The sequence below is a fragment of the Heterostelium album genome, assembly GCF_000004825.1.
Source record: "Heterostelium album PN500 unplaced genomic scaffold PPL_scaffold3, whole genome shotgun sequence".
Classification (NCBI taxonomy): Eukaryota; Evosea; class Eumycetozoa; order Acytosteliales; family Acytosteliaceae; genus Heterostelium; species Heterostelium album.
This window is the reverse complement of record NW_008805065.1, coordinates 1,132,800-1,157,270: the sequence shown is the minus strand read 5'-3', so window position 1 is coordinate 1,157,270 and position 24,471 is coordinate 1,132,800. Positions and strand designations below refer to the sequence as shown.

Here is a 24,471-nt window from a genome sequence, read left to right as displayed (position 1 = left end):
TTGTTTTCTCACACAATCCAAAAATTTTGATAATGAACATGATTATTTTTCTTTTAATAATATAATTAATATAAATAAACATAAATAAATCAAATCGTAATAATAAGTTAATAATAAATAAAAGATATATCATACACAATGGCAAAGATTTTCGAAACCAGTAGTTTAACAGTGAGACCATGGGGTGAATTTGCAGAGTGGGGAAGATTCAGCATACCAGATGCTCAATTCAGAGAAAGATCAGAAACTAATCTTGGTTACTACTCTGGAAACTATGCTTTGATTGTTGGTGCTGTTTTATTGTTGACATTGTATGTATCGATATCATTAATATTATTATATATCTTTTGAATTTTAATCAACTTATTCATTGTATAAAAAACACAATAGATTCACAAACTACAACTTATTGTTAGCTGTCTTAGTACTCGCTGGTATTGGTTACTATGTATTTGTAGTTCAACCAAAAACACATGTCGTCGGTGGATTCAGAGTTGAACTCTTACATCAAGTTGCCATCTTTGCTATCGGTAAGTTGTTATTGTTGTTGTTGTCGTCGTTTAGTATAGTTCTTGTTGATACTAATTTATAAAACATTTCATTTCTAATCAAATCGAAATCAAATCAAATCGAATCAAATATTATAGTATCAATAATTGTTGTTTACAAATCAAGTGGATTGACATTGTTCTACACAACCTTGTTCTCATTGTTGGTTGTATTGGCCCACAGTTTGGCTAGAAAGAGAAACACCAACGCCAAGATCAACAACGTCGTGAACAAGGCTAAGGATTTTGCTAATGTAAGTTAGATGACTCATAATTTCAATTTATTTATTTTAAAGAAAAAAAACTAATATTTTTAATTTTTTTTCAATTTATAATTAAAACAACAGGATTTGAACTAATTAATGTAATTAATAGCGCGATAATTTGTACAAATAAATATCACATAATACTTTTAAATAAATAATAATAAAACACTAAAACAAATAATCAAAATAACAATAGTAATAATAATAATAATATAAAAAACAAAAAAATCATTTGTATTATTATTTTATTTTTTTAAAAGATCTTTTAATAATAATCATAGTTTATATGTATATATATATAATATATTTTAATCATTCAATATAAATAAAAAAAACATATCAATTTTACAACACCAGTTATCGGGGTGTACAAAGAGCTCTTCATTCATTCCATAAAAAGCTGATATTTTTCTAAAACGACAAAATTTTTTTTTTTTTTTTTTAAAAAGAGAATTTTAAAATTTAAAGTTAGATTTTTTAAAAATACTTCATTTTTTTTTTATTTATATATATAAATTACACATATCAGGTTTTGATTTTTTTACTTTTACTACTTTTCCTTTATTTATACAATTATTTAAACATTTATAAAATATTAAACAAGTAACATTATTAGTAAAAACAGTAAAAAAGTAATATTAATAGGGAGGTAGTAATAGATTTTATATAGTAGCGATTGTAAAATGTCAAAAACAAACGTAAAGAGTTTATCAGAAACTCAAATAAAAAGTAAAAATCATAATAATTCATAAAGAATGATTTGATAGATATAATAATATTAACATTCTCTCTAATCATTAATAATAATATTTTTTAGATAGAATAACATTATTAGAAAAAAGAAAGGAAAATAGAAAAAATGTTAGACTTTTCTTTCATCCAATAAAGACGATCAAGTATTTCCTTATTGTGATTAAGGATATGATTGCATCATCGTTATCTTTCTTCAAGGAGAGACCAAAGACATTGTTTTTCAGTAGTCTATTGATTTCACTCTCGATTCTGGCGATCTATGCACCCGGTGAACACCAAAATTACATTGGAAAATACAGTGAGTTCATTTCGATCTGTTTGTGGTGGGTAGGTCTCGGTGTATTGTCGTCAGTCGGTTTGGGTACTGGTCTGCATACTTTTGTACTGTACTTGGGACCACATATCGCCAAGGTCACACTGGCTGCCTCCGAATGGCAATCAGTAGACTTCCTTCAGTACGGTCCAAACAGCTTTGTCAACCCGAACGCCCCGCAAGCCGGTGGTGTCACATTCTGGCAGATTCTCAACTCGATTCAGTTGGCTGCATTGATGTGGGGTGCCGGAACTGCGATCGGTGAGTTACCACCCTACTTTGTAGCGAGAACCGCTCGTATCAAAGGATTGAAGCTCGAACAAGAGGAAGCCAAGAAAGGAATCAAGAAGGAGGAAAAGCAAGAGAAACAAAGTCTCATTCAAAGAATGACAGCTGCTATTCCAGCTATGATTGGAAATATGGGTTTCTTTGGTATTTTAGCTTTTGCATCTGTATGTATTTAGTTATTTTTTATTTTAGATATTTATTTATTAATCATTATTTTTTATAGATTCCAAATCCATTGTTTGATTTGGCAGGTATTACATGTGGTCACTGTTTGGTACCATTCTGGAAATTCTTTGGTGCAACTTTGATTGGAAAAGCCGTTATTAAGGCACATATTCAAGCTTGCTTTGTAATTTTAGCATTCAATATGGAAACTCTCACCAAGGTTGTTACACTCATCGAAAATTATATTCCATGGTCAAAAGGAAAGATTCAACCAATTCTCGAAAAGGAAAGAGATAGATTAAATTCATCGTCGAACCTCAACAAAAATGCACCAGTATGTTTAAAATTTAAATCGTGATTTAAAAAAAATATCGCAATTATTAACAAGCAATGTTCAATTTATAAAATTATAGAAAAGCTTTGTCGGTGTCATCTGGGATTGTGTATTGGCATGCATGATTTTCTACTTTTTAATCTCCATCATTGATTCGAGCGTACAAGAATATCTTATCGAAAAAGATAACAAGAAAATTGAAGAGTTGGAGGCAGCTCTCAAGAAGAACGAATCAAAGAAAGATAAATAGAAATTTTTTTATTATAAAAAAACAACATTAGATAGGAATATAAATATAGTTAATACATTTAAACACTCGAAAAATAATATTAATAAATGGATGAAAGTTATCATTCTACTTCTTTAAAAAAAAATAAAATATTGTTTGTTGTTTTCCTAGAAAAAAAAGAAATAATCTTGAGAGGTATTGATTATTCTAAAAAGTAATCAATCAAATAAGTATTTATAATTCAAAATTTTTTTTAAAATAGATTGTGTGGTATCTAATACCAGGATGAAATTGTTCTATCAATTCCATTTTAAGCGGATTCGGTTAAAAAGTGTCAGCAAAATGCTGTGAGAAGAATAAGTGGTGGTAGGAGTGAATAAATGGAGGTTGGAGAGCAAACAAGACTCGGAGTCAATTTTGAAGTATATATAACATATGAACTAATTTTAATTTTTTTTTTTCTCTTGGAAGTGGTAGTGGTAGTAGTCGTTGTGGTAGTAGTCGTTGTTGTTTGGTCACTATCGGTGTCAGTATCATCAGAGTTGGGGTTGGAGTCACTGGATGGGAAGAGAGTACCAGAGAGTTGAAGTTGTAAAATTGAATTGGATGGTTTTTGTTGTGATTGTTGATTTTCGATAGGGGTGAGAAGCTGGGCTATTACTTGGGTTTCTGTTGGCTTTTTGGATTGGTTCATACGGTTTTCTTGACATTTTTTACAGTTTGGACTACATTTGGTATGCATTTTCATATTTTTCTCGTGACTGGCTCTATTCGAAGTTGATAGGACTTTGTCACAAGGCACCTCGTGTCGGCATTTCACTTTTTTGGTTGATTGTTTCTTGAATACTGATATACATTGTTCACACTCCAGGTTTCCTTCAGTTTGGCATGGCTCTATATGGGAGGTGTTGTAGTGATTGGAACGTCCACTCGAGTGACTGTAGCTTGAGGTACATCCAATGTGTTGGCACGTGTATCGACCTGATGGATTCGATGGTGAATTGATGGAAGGTGGTGATTTCGAAGGATTTTGGATATTGTGATGAATAGGTTGAAGGCTGTGGTGTTGGTTAAATTGACTATTCGGTTGATGAAGTTGTTGGTGATGTTGATGTTGACTATTGTTTGGTCGTGGATTAACATGGTGAAGAATTGCCGGTTGTGGTTGATGAAAACTATTATATGGTAATGGTTGATGATGTTGGTGGTTTTGATGGCGACCATTATATTGTTTATTAAAGTGTTGTTGGTGATGATTATGATTTTGTTGTTGTTGTTGAGAAGTTGGTGGCATTTCATCAATCTGTCCTATATATTCTATAGATGATGATAAACTAGGTAAAATGATTTCATGGTGGGGAGGTGATTTTCTTTTATAGTTAGGTTGTTGAGACGGCAACAAAGGAGGTGAAGATGATTCTGACCCGTTATTGTTAGGTGGTGATTTTCTTTTATAATTTCTATTATTATTAATCGGTTGGTTTGAGTTGTGTTTTAGTTGATGTTGTTGTATTGGTGGTTTTGAACTATTATTATAGTTGGTCTCAGAAATAAAGTCAGGACGTGGTGGAGTCGGTGGTGATTTTCTTGTATATTTATTTTGCGGCTGTTGAGGAGGATAGGATTGTTGTTGATGTTGTTGAGGATGAATACTACTTTTATCTTTATATAAATAATTATTTTTGGGCTTCGGGTTCTCGCTATTTATTGGAATTGATGAGTCTGGTGTTGAGGTGGCGAGTTCTATGTCATCTGAGCCTGGTGTTGAAGAAGTCCTTGGAAAAAATCCATCGTCTTTGAATTTTTCTAGATTGCTATCGTCGTAGACTAAGGCTCCTTGAATCTTCTCTGGAGAAGATTTATCATCTGACGATTTGTTGTTTAATAGTTTTACAATATCCATTGGTGGAAAAGAATTAATTTCAAAAGTAAAATTATCTTCTTCGCCACTGATGGATATCAATTATTGAGTATCTATATAATTTAAAACATAAACAACAATATGCTACCTGTCTATTTTTATTGAATATAAATAGAGAAATTTTTATAACAATAGGGAATATATTAATTAGTAATTGTGTAATGATTAATCATTCGACATTTATTCTGAAATTAAATGAAATAACTTGCTAATAGCAAAGGAAAATGAATTAAAGTATTAAAGAAGCCTACTTGTAAGTAGTTACCACTTTTGAAAAGATTAATATTATTTGATTCAAAATCAACTATGCTAGAAGAAAATAGTGGGTGTATTGTTAGCTACTTCTTGAGCACTACAAATTTATAGTATTAACAAAGAGTGTGAAGAACTGATTGAAAGGTGTTGTATAACAAAGTGTATTCGTGTGGATAAAGTGTTTAATTAATAATTTGTTTTATATAAATATTTCGATGTGGTGTTGGTGGTGTAAGTGAGAGAGTACTTTACAATGGTTGATTGTCAAGAAGTGTTTTAAATTATAGTCGAATCTCATTCTAATCTATTGCTTCAGATTTATATTGTATTGTTTCAACAATATACTGATAAATAAATTTTCGGTAGGTTAAATACACTGAAGACTTACCAGTCAACATTTTTTTTAAAGAGATATTAATGTTTTGAAATAACAATTTATTTTTGAATAACTATAACTCTTGTATTTAAATAATAGATTTCAACATATTATAGCATTATTACTCTGATATATATCAAAATTATTTCTTTTTTTATGCATACTTTCTGAAATATGTGATTGAAGTTGATTTGGTTATTTTTTTTTTTATGTTTTTTTATGTTTTTTTTAATTTTTTATGATTTATTGTTTTCTTTTGGAGATACATATTTACAAATGTTTAACAAATAATGATTTTTATTTATTAGAAATGACAATTTGAATATTGAAATTTGAATAAATAGTAAAAATTAACACCCTGAAAAATAGAATATTATATTATATTTTCTTATCAACATAGAATATATTTGATATAATGACAAATTCTATTTTAGTTTAAGGTACAATATAAAAGTTGGTAATGAATTATTGTTAACCAATAGAACAACAAAGGACTTTTTTTCAAGGAGGGAAATAAATAGGACGAGCACATTTTAAATATACTTACGAAATTTTTACTTTCAAATAATTATTTGAAATTTGGATTATATGGATGGGGAAATTATTTATGTAATCGTTTAATATTGTCCGAGTTACACCTCTAGATAATTGATAGATGTGTAGTGCTAATTATTATGGTGAAAAATACAAAAAAAAAAAACAAAGTTTATACTCCTTCCTATATTAATGATGCCACATGTGTTGATAATACAATAGTAAAATTTAAAAGATGGAAGAGACCTTAATTTATTTGTGATTTGTTTTCAATTTTTTTTGTTTTTCTATTTTTTAAATTTTTTTTTTCCTTTTTTTTAGTTAAATTTGGTTTGTTGTTGCTGTTGTTATTCTTGTTGATGTTGTTGTTGTGGTTGTTTTTAAAAAAAAATTGTTAAGCATTTATATAAAGTATTTGGATAGTGAGTCGTAGTGGAATTCTTGGTTTACAAAAACACAAAACTTATTTTTTTATTTTTGTAAAATTATTTTGAAAATCGTATAACTCTGTATGTGCAATGAATATGACTGGTTTAAACACCTCTGCTCTCAATGAGGGATGGTTGAGCGTAATGGGGTTATCATTTAACGATCCCCGTAATTTTGAAACGCTTGATGTCTACAAAAAGAACACACACCAAAGGGTGATGTGAAATTTGTGGAGTGGCTCTCCAACAATTAAAAGGCACTGCAACCACAAAACCAAAAAAAAATTAAAAAAATACAAACATAATTTTCTAGTTTTCTTGAATGTTGCAATACATACTAATTAATCGATTTAACACCTTGGTTTTTAATGTTTTTTTTTCGATTTTTCGACTTTTTTTTTGGTTTGCTGATTGTTTTAGGATCACTTGGCAACAACAACCGTGATTTTTCAGTCAGATTAAAAGTGTTTACATCATAGTTTTGCCGCCAAACCATAGTTTTTTCGAAATTCTGTTTCTGGAAATTTATCTGAGATTTTAATTCATATTTGGGATTTTGGTCCTCCAACCAACTTGTTTTATCGATATTTTTCGAGATCTCAAATTTTTGCAAAACTAAAAAATTTCGAAAAAAAAAATCTAATTCTTTTTTTAAATAAAAACAATTATCTTTTAATTATTTTAAGATATATTTAACTAATATATTATTAACTTCTTTATTTATTATATGAATGAATTTAAACTGCAACGCGACACAAATTTGTAATATTAAAAAATTAAAAGTAAAAATAAATTTGCAAATTAATTTAAATTTATTAAAATTATAATCTAAGATTTCGAACAAAACTAAAAATAAACAAAATCTTATCTTAATTATAGAATATTGATTTTAAATAAATCTAAAGATTGTCATTTGAATGAGTATAAAAATATATCTTTGAATCAAATACGATAATGATTTATCATAATGTTAAAAGCAAAAATATGAAAAAAAAACTGTTGGAAAAAAAAATGTTTTTTTTTTTTTAAATTTAAAAATCTCACCACAATGTTTTAATCACACAGTAACCAAAGCCACACAAAAATAACTTTGTGATAGGTCTCACATTGATTTGGGTTTTTATTTTTTTTTTATCATTGAAAAAAATTTAACATATTTCATTTAACATTTTGATTTTTTTAATTATATAATTATAAATTTTTTAATAAATTATTTTGTTAGATCAAAAAACAAAATATATATTTATTATTTGAAAGAAGAAGAAGAAGAACAGAACCTTTACCATGTTGTTTTGGTTCAATAAATTATGAATAACAATTTAAAAATTGGAAGGGTTACTATTGGTGCCAATAAACCACCAATAAATAGTAGTTCTCAACAACAACAACAACACACTGTATCTTCTAACAATACAACAACCACCACAAACACACCACCACTTTCACCAAAATTACCAAAAGATGACAGTTCTTCAAAAACACAATTAACACCTCTGGCAAACTCGAACAGTATATCAAGTGAAGTAACAAATGAGTTAACAACAACTAATTCAAATTCAAGCACAAAAACAAATATAAACACAAACACAACTACGAAACAATCAACCATTTCCTCACTTCCACCACCACCACCATCACCAGTTTCACAAAGCTCTCCAAATGAAAACAGTATCAGTACTAATAATAATAATAATAGTAGTAGTAGTAGTAATAGTAATAATACAAATAGTAGTTCACTACTATCAACATCAACATCGTCATCATCATCATCATCATCACCTTTAAATAAATCACCAAATACATCAAATATATCTGTATCTTCTTCTTCTACTACCAAATTAAATCAGCAAACTTCATCAGCAACAGCACAACACCACCACACAGGAACAGCGCCTCCTAATCATAACCAATCATTGTCAAGTAATTCTAAATCAGTAAGCAGTGGTAATTTGGTAGGCGGACTTAGCAGATCGAATGGAACTGGTACTATCTATGGAAAGTCTACAGTTCCACTTGCCAATGGTGATCAGACCGTTAAGATTGCAGGTACTCAATCACGTAGTGCAACCGTTCTTCTCCACACAATGGCAAAATCAGCGGTTGGCAACAATAAATCAGAAGCCAACGAAATCTACCAGCTGATAGCAGAGCACAAGCTTACAGAGAATGAGATTTGGGGTGGTCATCCGGATCTCTTCCCTATTCTATTTCAATTTCAACATCATTTTACAAACAACAATACAGATGCATCGGGTGGTCATGTATTAACAATTAATATGCCAGCGAATTCCAGTGAGTTTGGTGATGTTCGAATGAGAACCTACAAGATCAGTAAGAAGCTGACAGTTGCACAAACAGTGAATCTCGTGTGTCGTAAGCAACATGTAGCGGATCCACGTCGTTTCATGTTGGTTACTATCCTTGGATGTGTATTGGACAACGAGCAACTCCTCTCTACCTATGGTTTCGGAACATTCTTTAGCTCTTGGGAGCTTTGTCTCATCTCAAAGGAAGAATACACCGGACAAATCGATGTAAATCTGCCGCTTGAACAGGTTAGCGGTGAATACGTCATCGATTTCAAACTACCACCACTCAAACAACTTCAAGGTCTGAAAAAGAAGCGATTAAAAGTTGACTCCTCAATCACCATTTCCCAAGTAAGTAGAAACTTATTCGTTGGTTTCACAAAAAAAAAAAAGCTTTTTATTAATTCAGTTAAATCAACAATCATGATTTTTAGGTTATTGAGAATTTATGTTCTAAATTTAAAATAGATGATCCCGAGAGATTCTCTTTGATAAGTAACGATGAGTTCCCATTGGTTTTGAATAGAGGATCCTCACTCTATCACTATGGTCTTGGTAGTAGGTTGAGTACGATGGAGTTGACCATGGCATTCAATGAGTTCATTCCACCCTATGCTCTGAGAAACAAGAATATTCCGTTGTACGGCGCTTTTCAGATTGGCAATGTCACTCCGCAGCAGAGAAGAGCGGTCATTGTCGATGCCGAGGACAAGCTGTACGACAGTGCGCGAGCACACGACCAACTGCTCTTCAAGATCGGACAGATGGCACAACACACCAAACAGGTGATTGTCGACTCCAAGGAGAAAGAGTTGCATCTCAACATGAAGATCACCGAGTTGGAAGAGAGTCATGCCGCCTACAAACAGCGGCTGCTCGAGCAACTCACCGTTGTCAAAGCGAATTTCACTCAAGAGCGTGACGCTTTGAAACAAGAGATAAACACACTGCAAAATGAAAAGGCGATACTGATTGACACTCGCACGCACTTGGAGTCTGACAAAGCCAGGTTGGAAAGTGATGTTGATTCGCTCAATGGCAAGTTGTTCCGGGAGAGATCAGCCAACACCGAGGAGCAGATCAGACTGAACGATTGTATCGAGACATTGAAGGGCGATGTTGTTGCACTGAATGGCACGATAGAGGAGCAATCGATGGTTATCGAGGAGTTGACGAGTGCGCGTGACTCTACTGAGGCGGCACTGGAGCGTGTTACCATGGCTGCAGAGCAGACCGAGCAGAGATTGGTCAACCAGCTTCGACAGATCGAGAGAGAAAAGACAGAGCAGCGCAATCACTACGAACATCTGATACATGACATCAACCAGAAGAAACAAGAGCAGCGCAATCACTATGAAAGTCTACTGAGTGAAGTCAACCAAAAGGTTGAGGAACACAAACAAAAGGAAGAAAGACTACTCTCTATCTCTGAGAAGTTAAAGGAAGAAGTGAAAGTAGAAGAAATACCAGTTGCATATATACCAACAGCAATAACAACAACAACAGCTATTTTATCACCAGACAGCAGTATTGGTGACAATCAATTCTCTAGTTTCGAAAGGGAGAATCTGTTGTCCAATATTCAAAAGTTGAACGAACAACTAAAGGATAGAGATACAATTATAAAGACTATATTCCCAAGAAAGATTGACAGTCTTGAGCAAACCATTAAGAAGCTGGATAGCAAGCTGGCCGATGCCGATCGCGAAGCCAAGAGTAACAAGCAGACTGCAGCATTGAAATCGTTGGAGATCGAGGAGTTGAAACGTCAGATAGAACAAATCAAACAGACAACCAAGGATCAATACAACAGTGTGAAATCGACACTCGATCAAACGACAGCTCAGCTGAGAGAAGAGGAATCCAAGTTGAAGAAGCTGTCGTTCGAACACTCATCGACCAGCGCCGAGTTGGAGTCGGAGCGTCATAAATCCGAACAACTCACAAAACAACTCAATGATTTGCGTGCAGCCAAACTGGAGCAAGAACAAGCGTTCAGAACCAGAGAGACAGCGCTACTCGAGGAGATAGAGGATCTGAAACGACCGAAACCACCACCCTTGCCAACCTTTAAGATCACACAGCCTGCAGTGTCTGGCAAGAAAGGCAATCGTTTGGTTGACGACGATAGCTTGTCGGGCGAATCACTCTCAGAGATGAAGAATGTATTGAAACCAGTTCCCAACACACCGCCACCTCCACGTGAGAATGGAATAGCTACCATTGCAGATCTTCTCTACGTATCAATGCAAAAACGTTTCAACTCTATGAATCAAGTTGATTTCGTGGAGAATTTAGATGATGATAACGATGATTTCGAGGATTATTAAATGATCAAAATTCAATCAATCAATCAAACACTCATCAACAAATTAGTTAGTTATCAACTCGACTTTCAACGAAAATTCAATATTATTTATTTAATTTAAAGAAAAAAAAGAATCAAAAAAAAAAAGAAACATTAGAAACAAAACACCACAACAAATAAAATTGTAATATAGTAATAATAATAATAAAAAAAAAATTGAAAAATATCTAATATCTAGATATGATTGAAGATCAGATCATTATAAATAAAATTTTATTTATTTCGAATAATCGATCGGAAATTGAAAAGGTTTTTTTTTTTTTTTTTTTATGGTTGGAATTACCATTTTTTTTATATTAATAAAAATAGATAGCTAACCTTTTTTAGAATTATTAACCCATTTGGATAACGCGACAATTTAATTGAGTTTTCTGGTGAGGGACCTGAAAAAAAAAATGAAAAATAAAAATATCTTTAATTTATTTAAATTTAGTTTTTTTTTTTTTGCCAACATTTTCTGGACTTAATCCTCGTATCATGAGGATTCATACAGGTGGCATTTTGGAACTGTTTTTGATGAGTCATTATTCAAAGCTTTGTTTTTAAATTTATATTCACATTACTCTTTTATTTTTCGGTTTTTTTATATTTTATAACTATACTAAAGTTAGTATAATTATCATCATAAGAGGAAAAAAGTGGTAGAAAAAAACAATGACAGGTCTTTGTGAAATACATAATAAAAAGTTAAAGTTTGCATGTTCAACTTGTAGATTCAAGTTGATTTGCTCGAAATGTATTCAAACCACACACAACGGTCATTCGATCGGTGAGCAAAAGTCGATTTTCAATAGCCGTTTGGATGCACTCAATAAGAGTATAGATGGAAAATGGAGTCTTCTACGTGGTAGTGTTGAATCGTACGAATCGACCAACAAAGTAGAGAAAGAGGTGCGTCAATACTTCTCAGAGTTACAAGAGTATTTGAAACAAGAGGAGAATCGCGCCATTGACATTATCGGACAGGAGCGAAACAATCTCGGTCACGAACTACTCTCTTTGTACAACAGTATCGATCGTCTCTACTCTGTCAAGTTGCGTCTCGAACAATCGTTACTCACCTCGGGTGACTCTGAATCTTCGACCATAACATCACCAGATACTACTACTACTACTACTACCGAGTCTCCACCATCATTATCGCTATCATCTTCTGGAGTGTTGGTATCGGGTGGTTCTCTCCAACATCAGGAAAACGCCAGTCAGTTGCTTGAGCAATTGTCAAATGTCGATAATCTAGAGAGTTTCTTGGCAGTCAATAAGAATCAATCGTTCGATAACAACGTTATCTACGAAGATCTGTTGACACTGGCCGAGGAGGAAAAGTCCGTGTTGCCAGGCATCAAATTGAAGTTGCGTCAAGAAACGATCAATCGTATCAAAGAAGACGTTGGAAAGTCCTATGAGCTACAGGGTGCCGAAGATCAAATCAAACTGTTGGCAGCACCACTCAATATTCTCTCGATCTACGCATTCGTCGATTACAAACCTGGATTCTTTGCACTCCACTCGTTGGACTTGGAAGAGAAGAAATGGATTGCTCATCACCCAACATCGGAGCCGTTCCACAAGCTGTTGGTTGTCGGAGGTTACATCTGTGCTTTCGATGGCAAGCGTGGAGTATTCAAGTTTGACCACATCAACAAGAACTGGGTACAAGCCGTCTACTTTGAGAAACAAGAACGCTTCGGACCGGATTCTTCGTTCTGCTCGGATGGATCGCGTTACGTCTACATCATCGGTGGAGGCTACGGTGAGAGATACCTCATCTGGAAGCATTTCTCCGAGAGTTCAGTGGTGCAGTACGACGTCGCAACCAATACATTCACTGAGAAGGGTCATTTGAGATGGCCACGTTTCAATGCACATTCGATCTTGGATGGCGACACCATCTACATTGTCGACTCGACCGACGACAAACCCTCGAATGCCTCTATCATTATGTTCTCGTTGTCGAGCGGATCGTCAAAGATGGTATTCAAGGGCAAGGTAGACAGTGAGATATCGTCGGTGTGCTACGACAATGTCAATCGTCATATCTATATCATCTGCAAGTACTCATTCTATCGTTGGTGTTTGGATACCTATAAGCTTGAGAAGTTGGTATTGTTCTATCCAGCGACCTCTATATTCTACGGACATCACAACGGTAGACCAAAGATCTTTGCATTCGGTACCGATTCCAAAGTCAACGACTTTAAGTGTTATGATATCAATAAGAACGAGTGGGAGACCTACGCACATAGAGACTCCTTGGATTTCATCGGAAAGGCAGTGCCTGTCTACACATCAAATATTTCAACATGGACAATCGAAGATGAACAACCAGCAGCAGTAGCACCAACAACTACTACCACCACCACATCAACAGAATCAACAAGCACAACTACAACAGCCAATGAAACAACACCAACAACAACAACATCACCAGCATCACCACAAAACTCTAACAATTCATTAGGTTCATCGACTCAAGAAACAACACCAACTTTACAAACATCTGCAAATGCCACACCAACACCAACTGAAGTTTCAACATCAACTCAACCAACACAACAATAGTAATATTAAATACAATCTATTTGTACTAAATAAATAAACAAATATTTAAATATATATCAATGTATACTTCATTTAATACCTTTTATTTTGATAATATTGTGATTGATAGACAGATGTTTGGTCGATACTTTGCTATGAGAAGATGATCGATCATCGTTTTTTTTAAAAAATAAAATTAAAAAAACAGATAATCAAAAATTTGTTTATTATTTATAGATAGTTATTAGTTATGACAGATAAATCTAATCAAAATAACTTAAAATCAAATGTTGCTAAAGAGTATTTAAAGTCATTAAAAGTGTGGCAGACTAATGTAGATGCAGTCGATCAAAAGATCATAGAGTCAAAGAGGATCAAAGCAGCTTCTACTCCAATAACCAATACATCGTCATCAAAGATATTCGATGCCAGTGCAGAGTCATTGAGATACAAAGATCTAGGTAATGACCAATTCAAAGTGGGTCACTACAAAGAGGCTGTAGAATACTATACACTCGCCATTCAGCTAGATAATTCAAATGCCATCTTATTTGCAAATAGAGCAATGTCTTATTTAAAATTAAAAAAGTAAATTACATTAATTAATTAAACAACAGCTTAGTTAACTGTTTGAAACTACTAATCAACATTATATCCACAAACTTTATAAATATTAATATATATATAATTTGTAAAAATAATAATAATAATAGTTATTCACAAGTTGTTGCAGATTGTAACATCAGTATAAATCTAGATAGAACTTATATTAAAGCATATCATAGAAGAGGTCAGGCTTATAAGGAGTTAAAGAAATACAAAGAGGCACTCGATGATTTCAATACAGTGTTAAAACAAGATCCAAAGAGTAATGAGGCTGCCAATGAGGTCGTTGTAATCAAGAAGCTATTACAGCAACAAACCGTTGCGGAATCTATTGTCTCCAATGAAAAGAAGTCGAATGTTGCAACAACACCTTCTGCTTCTGCCACCTCTACATCTCCTTCAATCGAAACATTACCAGTTAAAACAACACAACCAACAACACCCACAGTAACACAACCAACAACAGAACCACCAGTAAAGACAAGAGCAAGAGTTGTAGAGATCGAAGATGATGATGATCATGAAATGATTGTAGATACGACAAAACCTAAAGCAACAACAAATACAACAGTAACAACAGAAACAACAAAACCAACAACGACAATAACACCAATTGCAGCAGAAACAACTAAACCAACAACGACAAACGCAACAACACCAAAGTCATCATCAAATTCACTTCAAGAAAGATTGGCAAGATTGGCCAATATGAAACCAACATTACCAAAGACAGCACCGAGAAACTCATTTGAGTTTGAAAAGTTCTATAATTCAATCCAAAACGATTCTAATTTATTCTATAATTATTTCAAGGTAATTACCTTCAACAGATTATGTTCATAGACATAAAAGCTTAAATATACTAATAATGATATTTATACCAACAGTTAATCGAACCAGAGAAACTACCGAATATTCTTAATGATATTTTATCACCCTCATTGTTTAGCAGTATAATAGTTATATTGGAGAATAATTATTTAGTGTAAGCTCAATCAAATTATTATATCAATTGATGTTAACATATTTTACTATTAATATATATTAATATTTTATTACTATAGAAACAAAGAATATGACCTAATATACAGAATATTGGAATCGTTGACCAAGATGAATAGATTAAGTATAAATCTTCAATCATTGTCATTTATGGAAAAAGAATGTTTGTATCAGTTATCACTATTTATCTAGTATCTTATAGCAAATTTAAATTAACTTTATTTCTTTTATTTATAAAAAGCAATCAATATATTATTAAAATCATTAAATGATACAATTGGAAAGGATAAAGTGGATCAACTTAAATCTAAATTTATTTTCTGAAATTAATTTCAATCGAATAAATTGATAACAAGAAGAACAATCTTTTATTTATAATAGAATTGAATAGAATAATAACCAAATTTGAAAACTATTAAATTTTGTAGTTTTAGAAACCTAAACCACCGAGACCACCAAAACCGCCACAGCAACCTCCACAACCACCACTGAAGACATTAACATCACCAAAAATAACATTGGTGGTTCTTCTTCTTCTACCCCAACCAAAGCATTGCTCTTGGGAGTCTGAATCAATCGATGATTTACCAACTGATCCAACAAAGTCAGAGGAAGAGTTATTTTCCAAACCAGAGAATGAGTTGCCCAACAATGAAATTGATTCTATAAGTAATAATAATAATTATCATTAGTTAATTAATTTAATTAATCTAATATTGAATAATTTACATACTGATAAGAGTCATTTTTATTTATTAGAATTTTAATATTAGAGATTAAATATTTGTATTCAATTTGAATGATTTGAAACATCTTTGTGATAAGTATTTATACTTTAGCAATTAATAAGAATGTTTTAAAATATTAAAATTATTTATTTTTAATGTCCATAAATAGACAAATAACATTCAATAGATGTTTGACAGTTTCATATTAAACTATTCTTTTATTTGGTATTGTGAACTACTTTTATTAAAAGCAAACAATTTTAGTACTCATTTTGTATTTTCTTGTATCAATATTAAAGTTAATTTCAAAATGAATCTCACAACAGACAATGATTAAAATCAAATTTTTAACAAAGATGTTTGATTTTTTTACATTTAATTTTTTTATTTTAATAATTTTACAATTAATGGTCCAGTGACAAAGTATCAGTAGATTCCTCTAGATGTCTTTGCGATTCATTGATATTTCTCTTTTTGATATCTTGTTTCTTCTCTTCCAACTCGATTGATTTGGGAGATTTATCAGTCTCCTCATACTCATAGATAGATGGATCGACTGGTTGGTATTTGTAGGCGATGTACATGAATACGATGGTTGGAACAGTCATGATCAATGCAAATACAAGATATTCTTTCCATTGTGGTGTGATACTGAACGACTCGATGACAACGATAATAATCAAATTACCAATGGAATCGGTGAACAACCACAATGACATAATCATTGATTTCATTGAAGCTGGTGCTTGACTATAAGAGAACTCCAAACCTATTATAAAAAAATAAGAAGAAGGGAGAAAATTTTGTTAGTTATTACTTATAAATATTTTTTTGTTTTTAATAAATATTTACCAGTGATGGAAATCAAGATCTCGGCACATGTCAATAGGACATATTGTGGGAGTTGCCAAAAGATAGAAACATTCTCTTCACTCTCGATCTTTCTCTCGACAAACATTGCAAGAAGGAAAGTTGCAACTGCAAGCCACATACCTACGACCATACGAAGCAATGGACTGAAGTTGATATTTCTTCGCTTCAATGGACGGTAGAGACAATACTCGAAAACTGGAACCAAAATCATAATTAACAATGGATTGACAGCTTGAATTTGATCTGGCTCAAAACTAAAGTTAGATGTAACACTTAAGTCCATCTTTTCAGCAGATTGAGTCCAACGTGATGAGGTTTGGTCATATACTATTTGTTATTATTTTAATTTATATTAATATCTAATCAAGTTAAAAAAAGATTACGTTAAATTAATACATACATGCCCAGAAGAATGGCATTGGTACAAAAATAAGCATAACTTTAAGAGCAGCTCTTACGGAATCGACCATCTTTGGATCATGCTTGACTTTGGCTCTGTCAATCCAGTGGTTATTGTAGTATCTGTCATCGTAACCATCACGTTTGGAACGAACTTTCTCCTTGACAGCGCAACCAATAACCTTACAGGAATCAAGCAAGACACTTCCGGCAACTGGACGATTAATGTATCTCTTGGAACCAATAACAAAGATAATGGTGGATAGAATCAGGAGGACCGCTGGAACACCAAAGGCTATCCAATATGTGGTGTACTTTCTCAACATTGGTGTGAGAATGGTAGAGAAGAACGAACCCAAATTGATACTCCAATAGAAAATTTGGAAAACTTTTTGGAGCAATCCTTTTTGGTTTGATTGAAGTTGATCACCACAGAAGGCAGAAACCGAAGGCTTGATACCTCCCATAGAAATTGCAATCAAGAGAAGTCCTAGGATAAGACCCCATGAAGAACGATTCGAAGGAGAGCTACCAGTTACACCATCGACTGATGTTACCGATAAGATAATACCACCAACACAATACAACATACTGAAATACAAAATTGTTTTATATTTTCCTATTCTGGCATCTGCAAAATAAGCACCAACCAAAGGACTTTATTTTAAAAAAAAAAAAACTAAAATTAGAAAATATTAATTAAAAAAATGAATTTTAATCATTGTACTTACAAAGCATAACCCAAAAAGTTAAAAGCTGAAATTAAAACTGTAGCAGAGTCATCAGTGTAACCCATATAATCTGTACAATAAATACTTAGAATTGTTTTAAGACCATAGTAAGAAAATCTATTTAAAATATAAAAAAATTTGTTAAAAAATTAATTTTAAATATATTTTTTTATTTATAAATCAATAGTACCTTTCACAAACTTCATTACCAACAATGAAATACATTGCATGTGGAATTTTATTGTTTACAATTATTTGATCATTGGCAGTTTGATCGGCTATACAAATTTCTGTTGTACTTTCAGATGATAGTACATCTCCAACAGGAACATGGTCAAATTCAACCTCTTGGTTATTATTAATGTCCTCAGTGGGCATTTTTAAAAGTTGTTATAAACTATTATATTACAAATAAAAATTTAATAAAAATGGCGATAAAAGTAAATAGAAAATTATGATTATTTATTTATAATAATATTACAACAGAGGTTAAGAGAGGTGGAATTGAAAACGACGATTTCCAATCATTTAAATAGTTTCCATCTCCAATGGAATGGTTTAGGAATTAAAAAAATAAAAATAAAAATAAAATAATTTCTTTGAGATATTTATTCTATTCAATGATTTCTACAGTTGGTCATCTACAATCAATTTTCAATCTCGCTGTTGATGGTGATACTTCCAATTTTATCGATATGGTATAGCTCTCGGAAGTAGTATAGTTGAAAAAAGTGTCATAAAAAATTATATGAATCGTTAGACATTCTTAATAGATGATCTCGAAACAAGTCAGAAACTCTCAAAGTAAATCACAGTGCATCTCCTAGGAGGGAGTAAATCCCAATTATATTCGTTTTTCAAAAATAAATTAATTTGAAAAAATTCAAATCAAAAAAAACCAACCAACCAAAAAGGAATTTAATTTCGACAGTTGTGATTGTCGTCAAAAATTCGAACCTGTTGATATTGAAAAATTTTTTTGTCCTTGTCCCAAACCTTTTACCGATTTAGGATATCATAGATTGCAATTTCAGAGTGACGCTGACCTCTCGTTTTTTTTTGAAATAGTAAACAATCAAAAAAACAACTATAATAAAAATAGCTCTGCACTTGTGTAATGTGATGCAATTGCATAGCTGATGTGGGATGTGAAGGGTGTGGCTGGGAACAATTGTAAGGATTCTACCATCATTTAAACTTCGGAATAAATATTTAAACCTTGATAAAAATAATTATAGAACTAATATGTGAACAAAAAAAAATGAAAGAATGAAAAGAAAGAAAAGAATCATATTAATATATATTTGTTTTTATAGAATCGGTTTTTTGATTTCAAATGAATTCATTTGCAGCATCGATTAATGCCTGGTTAATAACATCTTGATTGGGCAGAGTTTCTTCGTATTTTGTTGTTGCCACTGTTTGAGAGGCACTACCTACATCGATTACAGTCGATGATGTTGGTGTTTTGTTTTGTGATTTCGTTGATTTCAATTGTTCATATTCTTTCTCGACACCTTTTGCTTCATTGTCAAGTGTTGTCCATTCATCGATGATTCTTACGGCGTTCTCTAGCTTTGGTGTTTTAGTCATTGGGTTGTTACACAAATCGATTGTCTTGGCTTTCGATTTCGATGCTTGGGAGCACCATGTCTCACACCAAAGCCATTCCTGTGGCAAACTAAAGATTTTGACGGAATGTTGAAGGTAGTTTGGTAGATCCTGGTCGAGATTGGCAAGACTGTTTGGATCACGAGACAATTGGTCGTAGGTCATACGCAGGTTGTCTCCTGCAATGATACGACGGAATCGCTGAAGATCGATGACATAGAGTGCTGAGATGTGGTATGGCTTACCTCTGAGATGGTCACGCCAGAATCCAGACTTCCAGAACCTGAATCCTTCAGTGTCCTTGTTGGAATCACAGAATGGTGTGTATCCGAGAGCAGCACCCTGAAGATTCATATCCCAGAGTTCCTTCAAGTCAGTTCGAACGACCTGATCGGCATCCACGAAAATAACCTTTTTGACATCGAGTGGGAACAGCACATCCAAGAATAGAATCTTGTATGCCCAGATGATACGTTGTTTCTCTGTTTGTGCTCGTAACCAAGGTGGCCATTGGTAAGTAACCAACTCATAGTCGAATCCGTATTTCTTTGCAAAGAAAGGGATGAAATCAACAAATTTAGGTGAGAGATAGTTCTTAAGGAACCAGAACTTTACTGGATTGTTTGTATTCTTTTTAACAGAGAGCATCATGATCTTGAGGAAACGCTCATAGAGATGTCCACTTGCAACTGAGAATACATGAATTGTCTCATTGGTCGAACTAACCTTGGCGGGTGCCTTCTCCTTCTTATTGTTGTTACCTTTCATCCAATTGAAAAAGTATGATTCCTCTATCTCCTCTTCAGGTTGTTGTTGATCTTGGTTGTCTTCTACTGGTGGGAGAACCGGTGTTGCTTCCTGACCTTGCTTTCTCTTTAGACCAAGGAAAGCATTGCTTCCACGGAACGACTCAATGTAGACCAACAAATGTGGAACGGAATGAGCGTTCTTCAACGAAGATGCCTTACGATCTACCAAATTGAGAGTATCAAAGATATCAACACCTCTACCAATGGTATCGAGTGTCCAGATACCTGGATTACCTTGTAATTGGAAATATCCATTACCCATAACAATGGTATCGGTCGATACCTTGGAGTTGAGTGAACTGAGTTGAAGCTCAAGACCACCTGGTGGCTGGTAGTTGCTTATGTCCAAAGCGGAACCTTGAACCAGTAGATGTTCGAGTGCATAGACAGCACGCATAACCTTGTCACTTCCGAGATCCTTCAAACGAATATTGTCAAGATCGTACTTGGCAACGATTGGTGAGACGATCCAATCGACTGGTGCATCCATGGCAAGAGTTAAGACACGCGATTCCGGTAAGTTGACCAAAGTACCACCTGGCTCAGATACTACCTTTCCAGTGGCAGAGTCGAATGCGTTGTCAAGTTGTACAACGTAGGTATAGTAGTTCTTCAATGGCATCTCTGAGAGTGCAAGTTGAACGTTGAGATAGACATCACATGGGATACCGTAGTGTTGTGCAAACTCGGCAACGATAGGGATGATCTTTTGTGCCTGTTTGCTGAGAGGATTGACAATCATAGTGAATCTAAGCAATCCTGAAATAATATTGTTATTTGTTTCGTAGGTGAATGATGGAGTGATACCAGAGGGTGGCTGTTTCTTTGCAATGGTGGTGTCTTCGTTTCTCTTACCGAGAGACGACATCAATCTCATCAAAATGGTAGAGTATTGGCTGTTGGTCAATGGTTTGTCGTCAGCAGATGGATTTTCAAGGATATCCGAGAGAACTTTTCTTGCCTTTGACAATTCATAGCACTCCAAAAAGTAGAATTCATTGAATACATCGTTCTCCTCGACAGTCAATACACGACCATTGACGATAATAGTTGTTTGTGAGCCAGTCATTGGCAAACCGATATATTCTTTGATAAAAGTGAGTTGATTCTGGTTTCTCTGGTTGAGAAGTGGGTTATTTGATAGCTTGGCAGCAGCCAATGCCTGATCCAAAGTCAATGGAGTTGATTTGTCTTCGAGAATCTGAGCTTGTTTGGTGAGGAGGTCAATTGCACCCTGAATGGTGATCTGTGGATGTGACAAAACCTTGGAAACTACACCATTTCCAGTGGATAGCAATGCGTATCTAACTTGATTGTTTGGTTTGGCATCGGTGCTGAAACGATCGAGTGCATTCAACGCCAACTTGATGGAGCTTGACGATTCATCAAAGTCACCAACCACAAAAGTGGAAAGTGCTTTAATCTCAGTGGTTGACTCGAACCAAATGATATCGGTATTGAGTACTTGGTTTGCCAATTGTTGAATAGCAGCATCCGAGGAGTATGCCAATGAAACATATTTCAATGGTGAAGATTCACTTGGGATAATGATTGGATTGAAATTGCTCATTAAACCGGTGGTTTCTCTGTAGTGCGACATTATAGTCTTGTAGATATCCTGAGTGGAATCATCGATTATACGTTGATCAACGAGCTTCTTGACCTCCGCCATTTCCTCTTGTACCAACGACATGAGAGTCTCCAAAGGATTACCCTTCTTCAGGTCAACGATCATACCATTGACAAAGAGTTGTGGGAAGTTGGCGATACCTTTTGATGCGATATATTGATTTCCGGCAACTAGTTGTGCATCCATCTGTGGATTCTCCATGGCCATGTGCAATCCACCTGGAATACGGTTGTGCATCTGACTGGTTACGGTCTGGAAAGCACCTTGCATCAGCGAGTGTGTTACATAGTTGATATCGTATTGTTGACGATAGTAATTGAGTGCATTCATGAAATAGAATGCGGCACGTTGACCCATGTATCGCCAGAACGATGCAAACACCTTGATGATTGCTTCATTTGGTACTTGAGCTGGATTTGGCTTTACACCGCTGGCCTGAGCACGATCGGTAGCGAAAATGATACCGATTCTCATTGGTAGATTATTGTTGATCATCATATTGATTTGACCAAGTGTTTGATATGCATCATCACTATCCATATCAATCATAAAGATACCTGTGAATATATTCTTTGCAATATAAACAGAGTTTTGATCTATTCCATTTTCAATCTAACGACAATGTTTCAATATTAATAACTAGGTTATCTAGATCATTCTTTTTGAACCAATTAATTATTAGTACTTACAGCTGAAAATGATTTATCCCAACGTTGATATGTATAATCTTTCTCAACGTTGTTGATATAGAAAATAGTGTCATCCTCTGGAACGATATCGAATCTTACTGGATTCATCTTTGACATGGTGTTGGTTGCTTTGGTGATGAGTGACGATTGTAGATCTAGTTTCTTTGTTTCCAATTTCGATTTGATTTCGTTGTAGATAATCTCATTCAATCCGATTGGATTCAATGCAAACTCCTCTTCCAAGTCGATGTTTAGATCGTTGAGGAACAATTGGTTTGCGCCAGCTGTCAGGAATTTGTGATTCTGTTCGACGTGTTGCTTGAGAGAATCGTTCAACGAGATACGCGAGAGTGATCTCGCAAGCGATGGGAATGTCGAGGTGATAAACTTCATCGATCTCATTGGGTCGGACGAACTGATGATCTTTTGCGCCGATTGCAATCCGATGTCTTTGATCTCCCAGACTTTGAGATCGGTGGTTTGTTGATGCGCCAAAAGGAACTTTCTAAAGGTTTTGAATGTGCTTAGCAGTTGCGGATGACGGTCTTGCAACACCTTGAAATTGAATCCGGCGACGTCTTCGTGAAGTTGATTGCCACTGGCATCTTGGTTCTTCTCGTCCTGTGCAATGACACTGTCGTCCATCACTTTGTACTCGAGATTCTTAATCGTCAAACCATAGCCATAACCTTGGAGTTTGGCAGGTTGTTCACTCGATTCCACAGTGAAACGAAGTACATAGGTAATCTTGGCGTCGCTACCGGTTGCCAGCTTCACAAGATGGCTATGGACATCGAGGAACTCCACCGAGAAGACATTACCATAGTAGATTACAATTGGTCTACCATTGTCAACCAAGAGTTGTGAGTCGAATGTAATATCATTTCCAATGATTGTATCGAATGAGTATACCTGTGTGTTGTTGTTGTTGTTGTTGCTGTTCTTCTCGGTAACTACTATTGACTTTAGAGCTTGATCGATTGCATTGATATTCAGGTTTTGGTGAATTGTCTGCGAACCGATTTGAATGAGTGGAACACTCGATTTACCAATGGCAATGTTGTTCGATGTCATAGCGGAAAGATAAAGCTGACGGAGTAACTCTACCTTTGGTGAAAAGGTACGCATTGTCAGGTCGGCACGCAACGCACCAATGTAGAACTGAGTGTCATCACCCAACACAGTGGTAGCAGCGTCAATCACAATATCATACTTTTGTTTATCGGACAACTCTGAATACGATCGCTTTGCAACCGATTTTGCCAATTGTTCTATATATTTATTATAGACTACATTATCTACTCTTTCTTTGAAAAACATACTAATAAATGATTGTTTTAAAAAAAAAAAAAAGGTTAATCAATATCAATCTATTGACTTTAAATATTTATATATAGATTGTAATTATATTCCAAACATACAAAGATTCTAGATATAAAGGAGTATTCTCCCAATTAGATACTAAAGATACATGAACTGCTTTTGAAGAATCACCATCCTGTGCAATTGTTGTTTGCACTATAAAATAACAACAAATAGTAAATAATATCAAACTTGTCGTTTTTGACATTATTTTACTATTCATTATTATTATTAATAATGTTAATAAACAATTTTAATTTAAAAATAAAGAGTCGGTTGAAAAATGTTGAACCTGATAGACCGCTGATCCTGCAACCCATTTTTTGATGACAAATCACTTTTAAAAAAAAAAATATAATTTTTATTTTTCATCCAACACCGATACTGTTTTTGAAAGAATTAA

The 24,471-nt window shown here is 33.9% G+C and overlaps 10 protein-coding genes across 10 annotated transcripts; 6 read left to right on the top strand and 4 right to left on the bottom strand.

The window, feature by feature from the left end:
- Positions 1-138: 138 nt before the first annotated feature.
- On the top strand, positions 139-1,083 carry prafB (PRA1 family protein; the record flags this gene model as incomplete). Its single annotated transcript, XM_020574011.1, has 4 exons — positions 139-311; positions 391-530; positions 648-802; positions 1,075-1,083. 4 exons carry the CDS (start codon positions 139-141, stop codon positions 1,081-1,083), a joined length of 477 nt encoding a protein of 158 aa, XP_020436083.1.
- Positions 1,084-1,497: 414 nt separating this feature from the next.
- vmp1 (uncharacterized protein) lies at positions 1,498-2,917 on the top strand (the record flags this gene model as incomplete). Its single annotated transcript, XM_020574010.1, has 4 exons — positions 1,498-1,543; positions 1,632-2,332; positions 2,392-2,667; positions 2,747-2,917. The coding sequence occupies 4 exons, from the start codon at positions 1,498-1,500 to the stop codon at positions 2,915-2,917; spliced, it is 1,194 nt and encodes a 397-aa protein (XP_020436082.1).
- A 313-nt stretch (positions 2,918-3,230) lies between these two features.
- PPL_03034 (uncharacterized protein) lies at positions 3,231-5,470 on the bottom strand (the record flags this gene model as incomplete). The annotated part of the gene is made up of 2 exons (XM_020574009.1): positions 3,231-4,845; positions 5,448-5,470. 2 exons carry the CDS (start codon positions 5,468-5,470, stop codon positions 3,231-3,233), a joined length of 1,638 nt encoding a protein of 545 aa, XP_020436081.1.
- Positions 5,471-7,717: 2,247 nt separating this feature from the next.
- On the top strand, positions 7,718-9,146 carry PPL_03033 (uncharacterized protein; the record flags this gene model as incomplete). Its single annotated transcript, XM_020574008.1, has 2 exons — positions 7,718-9,070; positions 9,129-9,146. 2 exons carry the CDS (start codon positions 7,718-7,720, stop codon positions 9,144-9,146), a joined length of 1,371 nt encoding a protein of 456 aa, XP_020436080.1.
- A 397-nt stretch (positions 9,147-9,543) lies between these two features.
- PPL_03032 (uncharacterized protein) lies at positions 9,544-11,049 on the top strand (the record flags this gene model as incomplete). Its single annotated transcript, XM_020574007.1, has 1 exon — positions 9,544-11,049. The coding sequence occupies one exon, from the start codon at positions 9,544-9,546 to the stop codon at positions 11,047-11,049; it is 1,506 nt and encodes a 501-aa protein (XP_020436079.1).
- Positions 11,050-11,741: 692 nt separating this feature from the next.
- On the top strand, positions 11,742-13,649 carry PPL_03031 (uncharacterized protein; the record flags this gene model as incomplete). Its single annotated transcript, XM_020574006.1, has 2 exons — positions 11,742-13,061; positions 13,143-13,649. 2 exons carry the CDS (start codon positions 11,742-11,744, stop codon positions 13,647-13,649), a joined length of 1,827 nt encoding a protein of 608 aa, XP_020436078.1.
- A 229-nt stretch (positions 13,650-13,878) lies between these two features.
- On the top strand, positions 13,879-15,560 carry PPL_03030 (uncharacterized protein; the record flags this gene model as incomplete). The annotated part of the gene is made up of 5 exons (XM_020574005.1): positions 13,879-14,216; positions 14,342-15,047; positions 15,122-15,219; positions 15,299-15,399; positions 15,478-15,560. The coding sequence occupies 5 exons, from the start codon at positions 13,879-13,881 to the stop codon at positions 15,558-15,560; spliced, it is 1,326 nt and encodes a 441-aa protein (XP_020436077.1).
- Positions 15,561-15,666: 106 nt separating this feature from the next.
- PPL_03029 (uncharacterized protein) lies at positions 15,667-15,982 on the bottom strand (the record flags this gene model as incomplete). The annotated part of the gene is made up of 2 exons (XM_020574004.1): positions 15,667-15,899; positions 15,970-15,982. 2 exons carry the CDS (start codon positions 15,980-15,982, stop codon positions 15,667-15,669), a joined length of 246 nt encoding a protein of 81 aa, XP_020436076.1.
- Positions 15,983-16,368: 386 nt separating this feature from the next.
- Positions 16,369-18,345, bottom strand: PPL_03028 (POT family MFS transporter; the record flags this gene model as incomplete). Its single annotated transcript, XM_020574003.1, has 5 exons — positions 16,369-16,733; positions 16,817-17,164; positions 17,238-17,893; positions 17,968-18,084; positions 18,158-18,345. 5 exons carry the CDS (start codon positions 18,343-18,345, stop codon positions 16,369-16,371), a joined length of 1,674 nt encoding a protein of 557 aa, XP_020436075.1.
- A 954-nt stretch (positions 18,346-19,299) lies between these two features.
- Positions 19,300-24,276, bottom strand: ggtA (glycosyltransferase; the record flags this gene model as incomplete). The annotated part of the gene is made up of 4 exons (XM_020574002.1): positions 19,300-22,629; positions 22,707-24,027; positions 24,128-24,224; positions 24,261-24,276. The coding sequence occupies 4 exons, from the start codon at positions 24,274-24,276 to the stop codon at positions 19,300-19,302; spliced, it is 4,764 nt and encodes a 1,587-aa protein (XP_020436074.1).
- Positions 24,277-24,471: the final 195 nt, after the last annotated feature.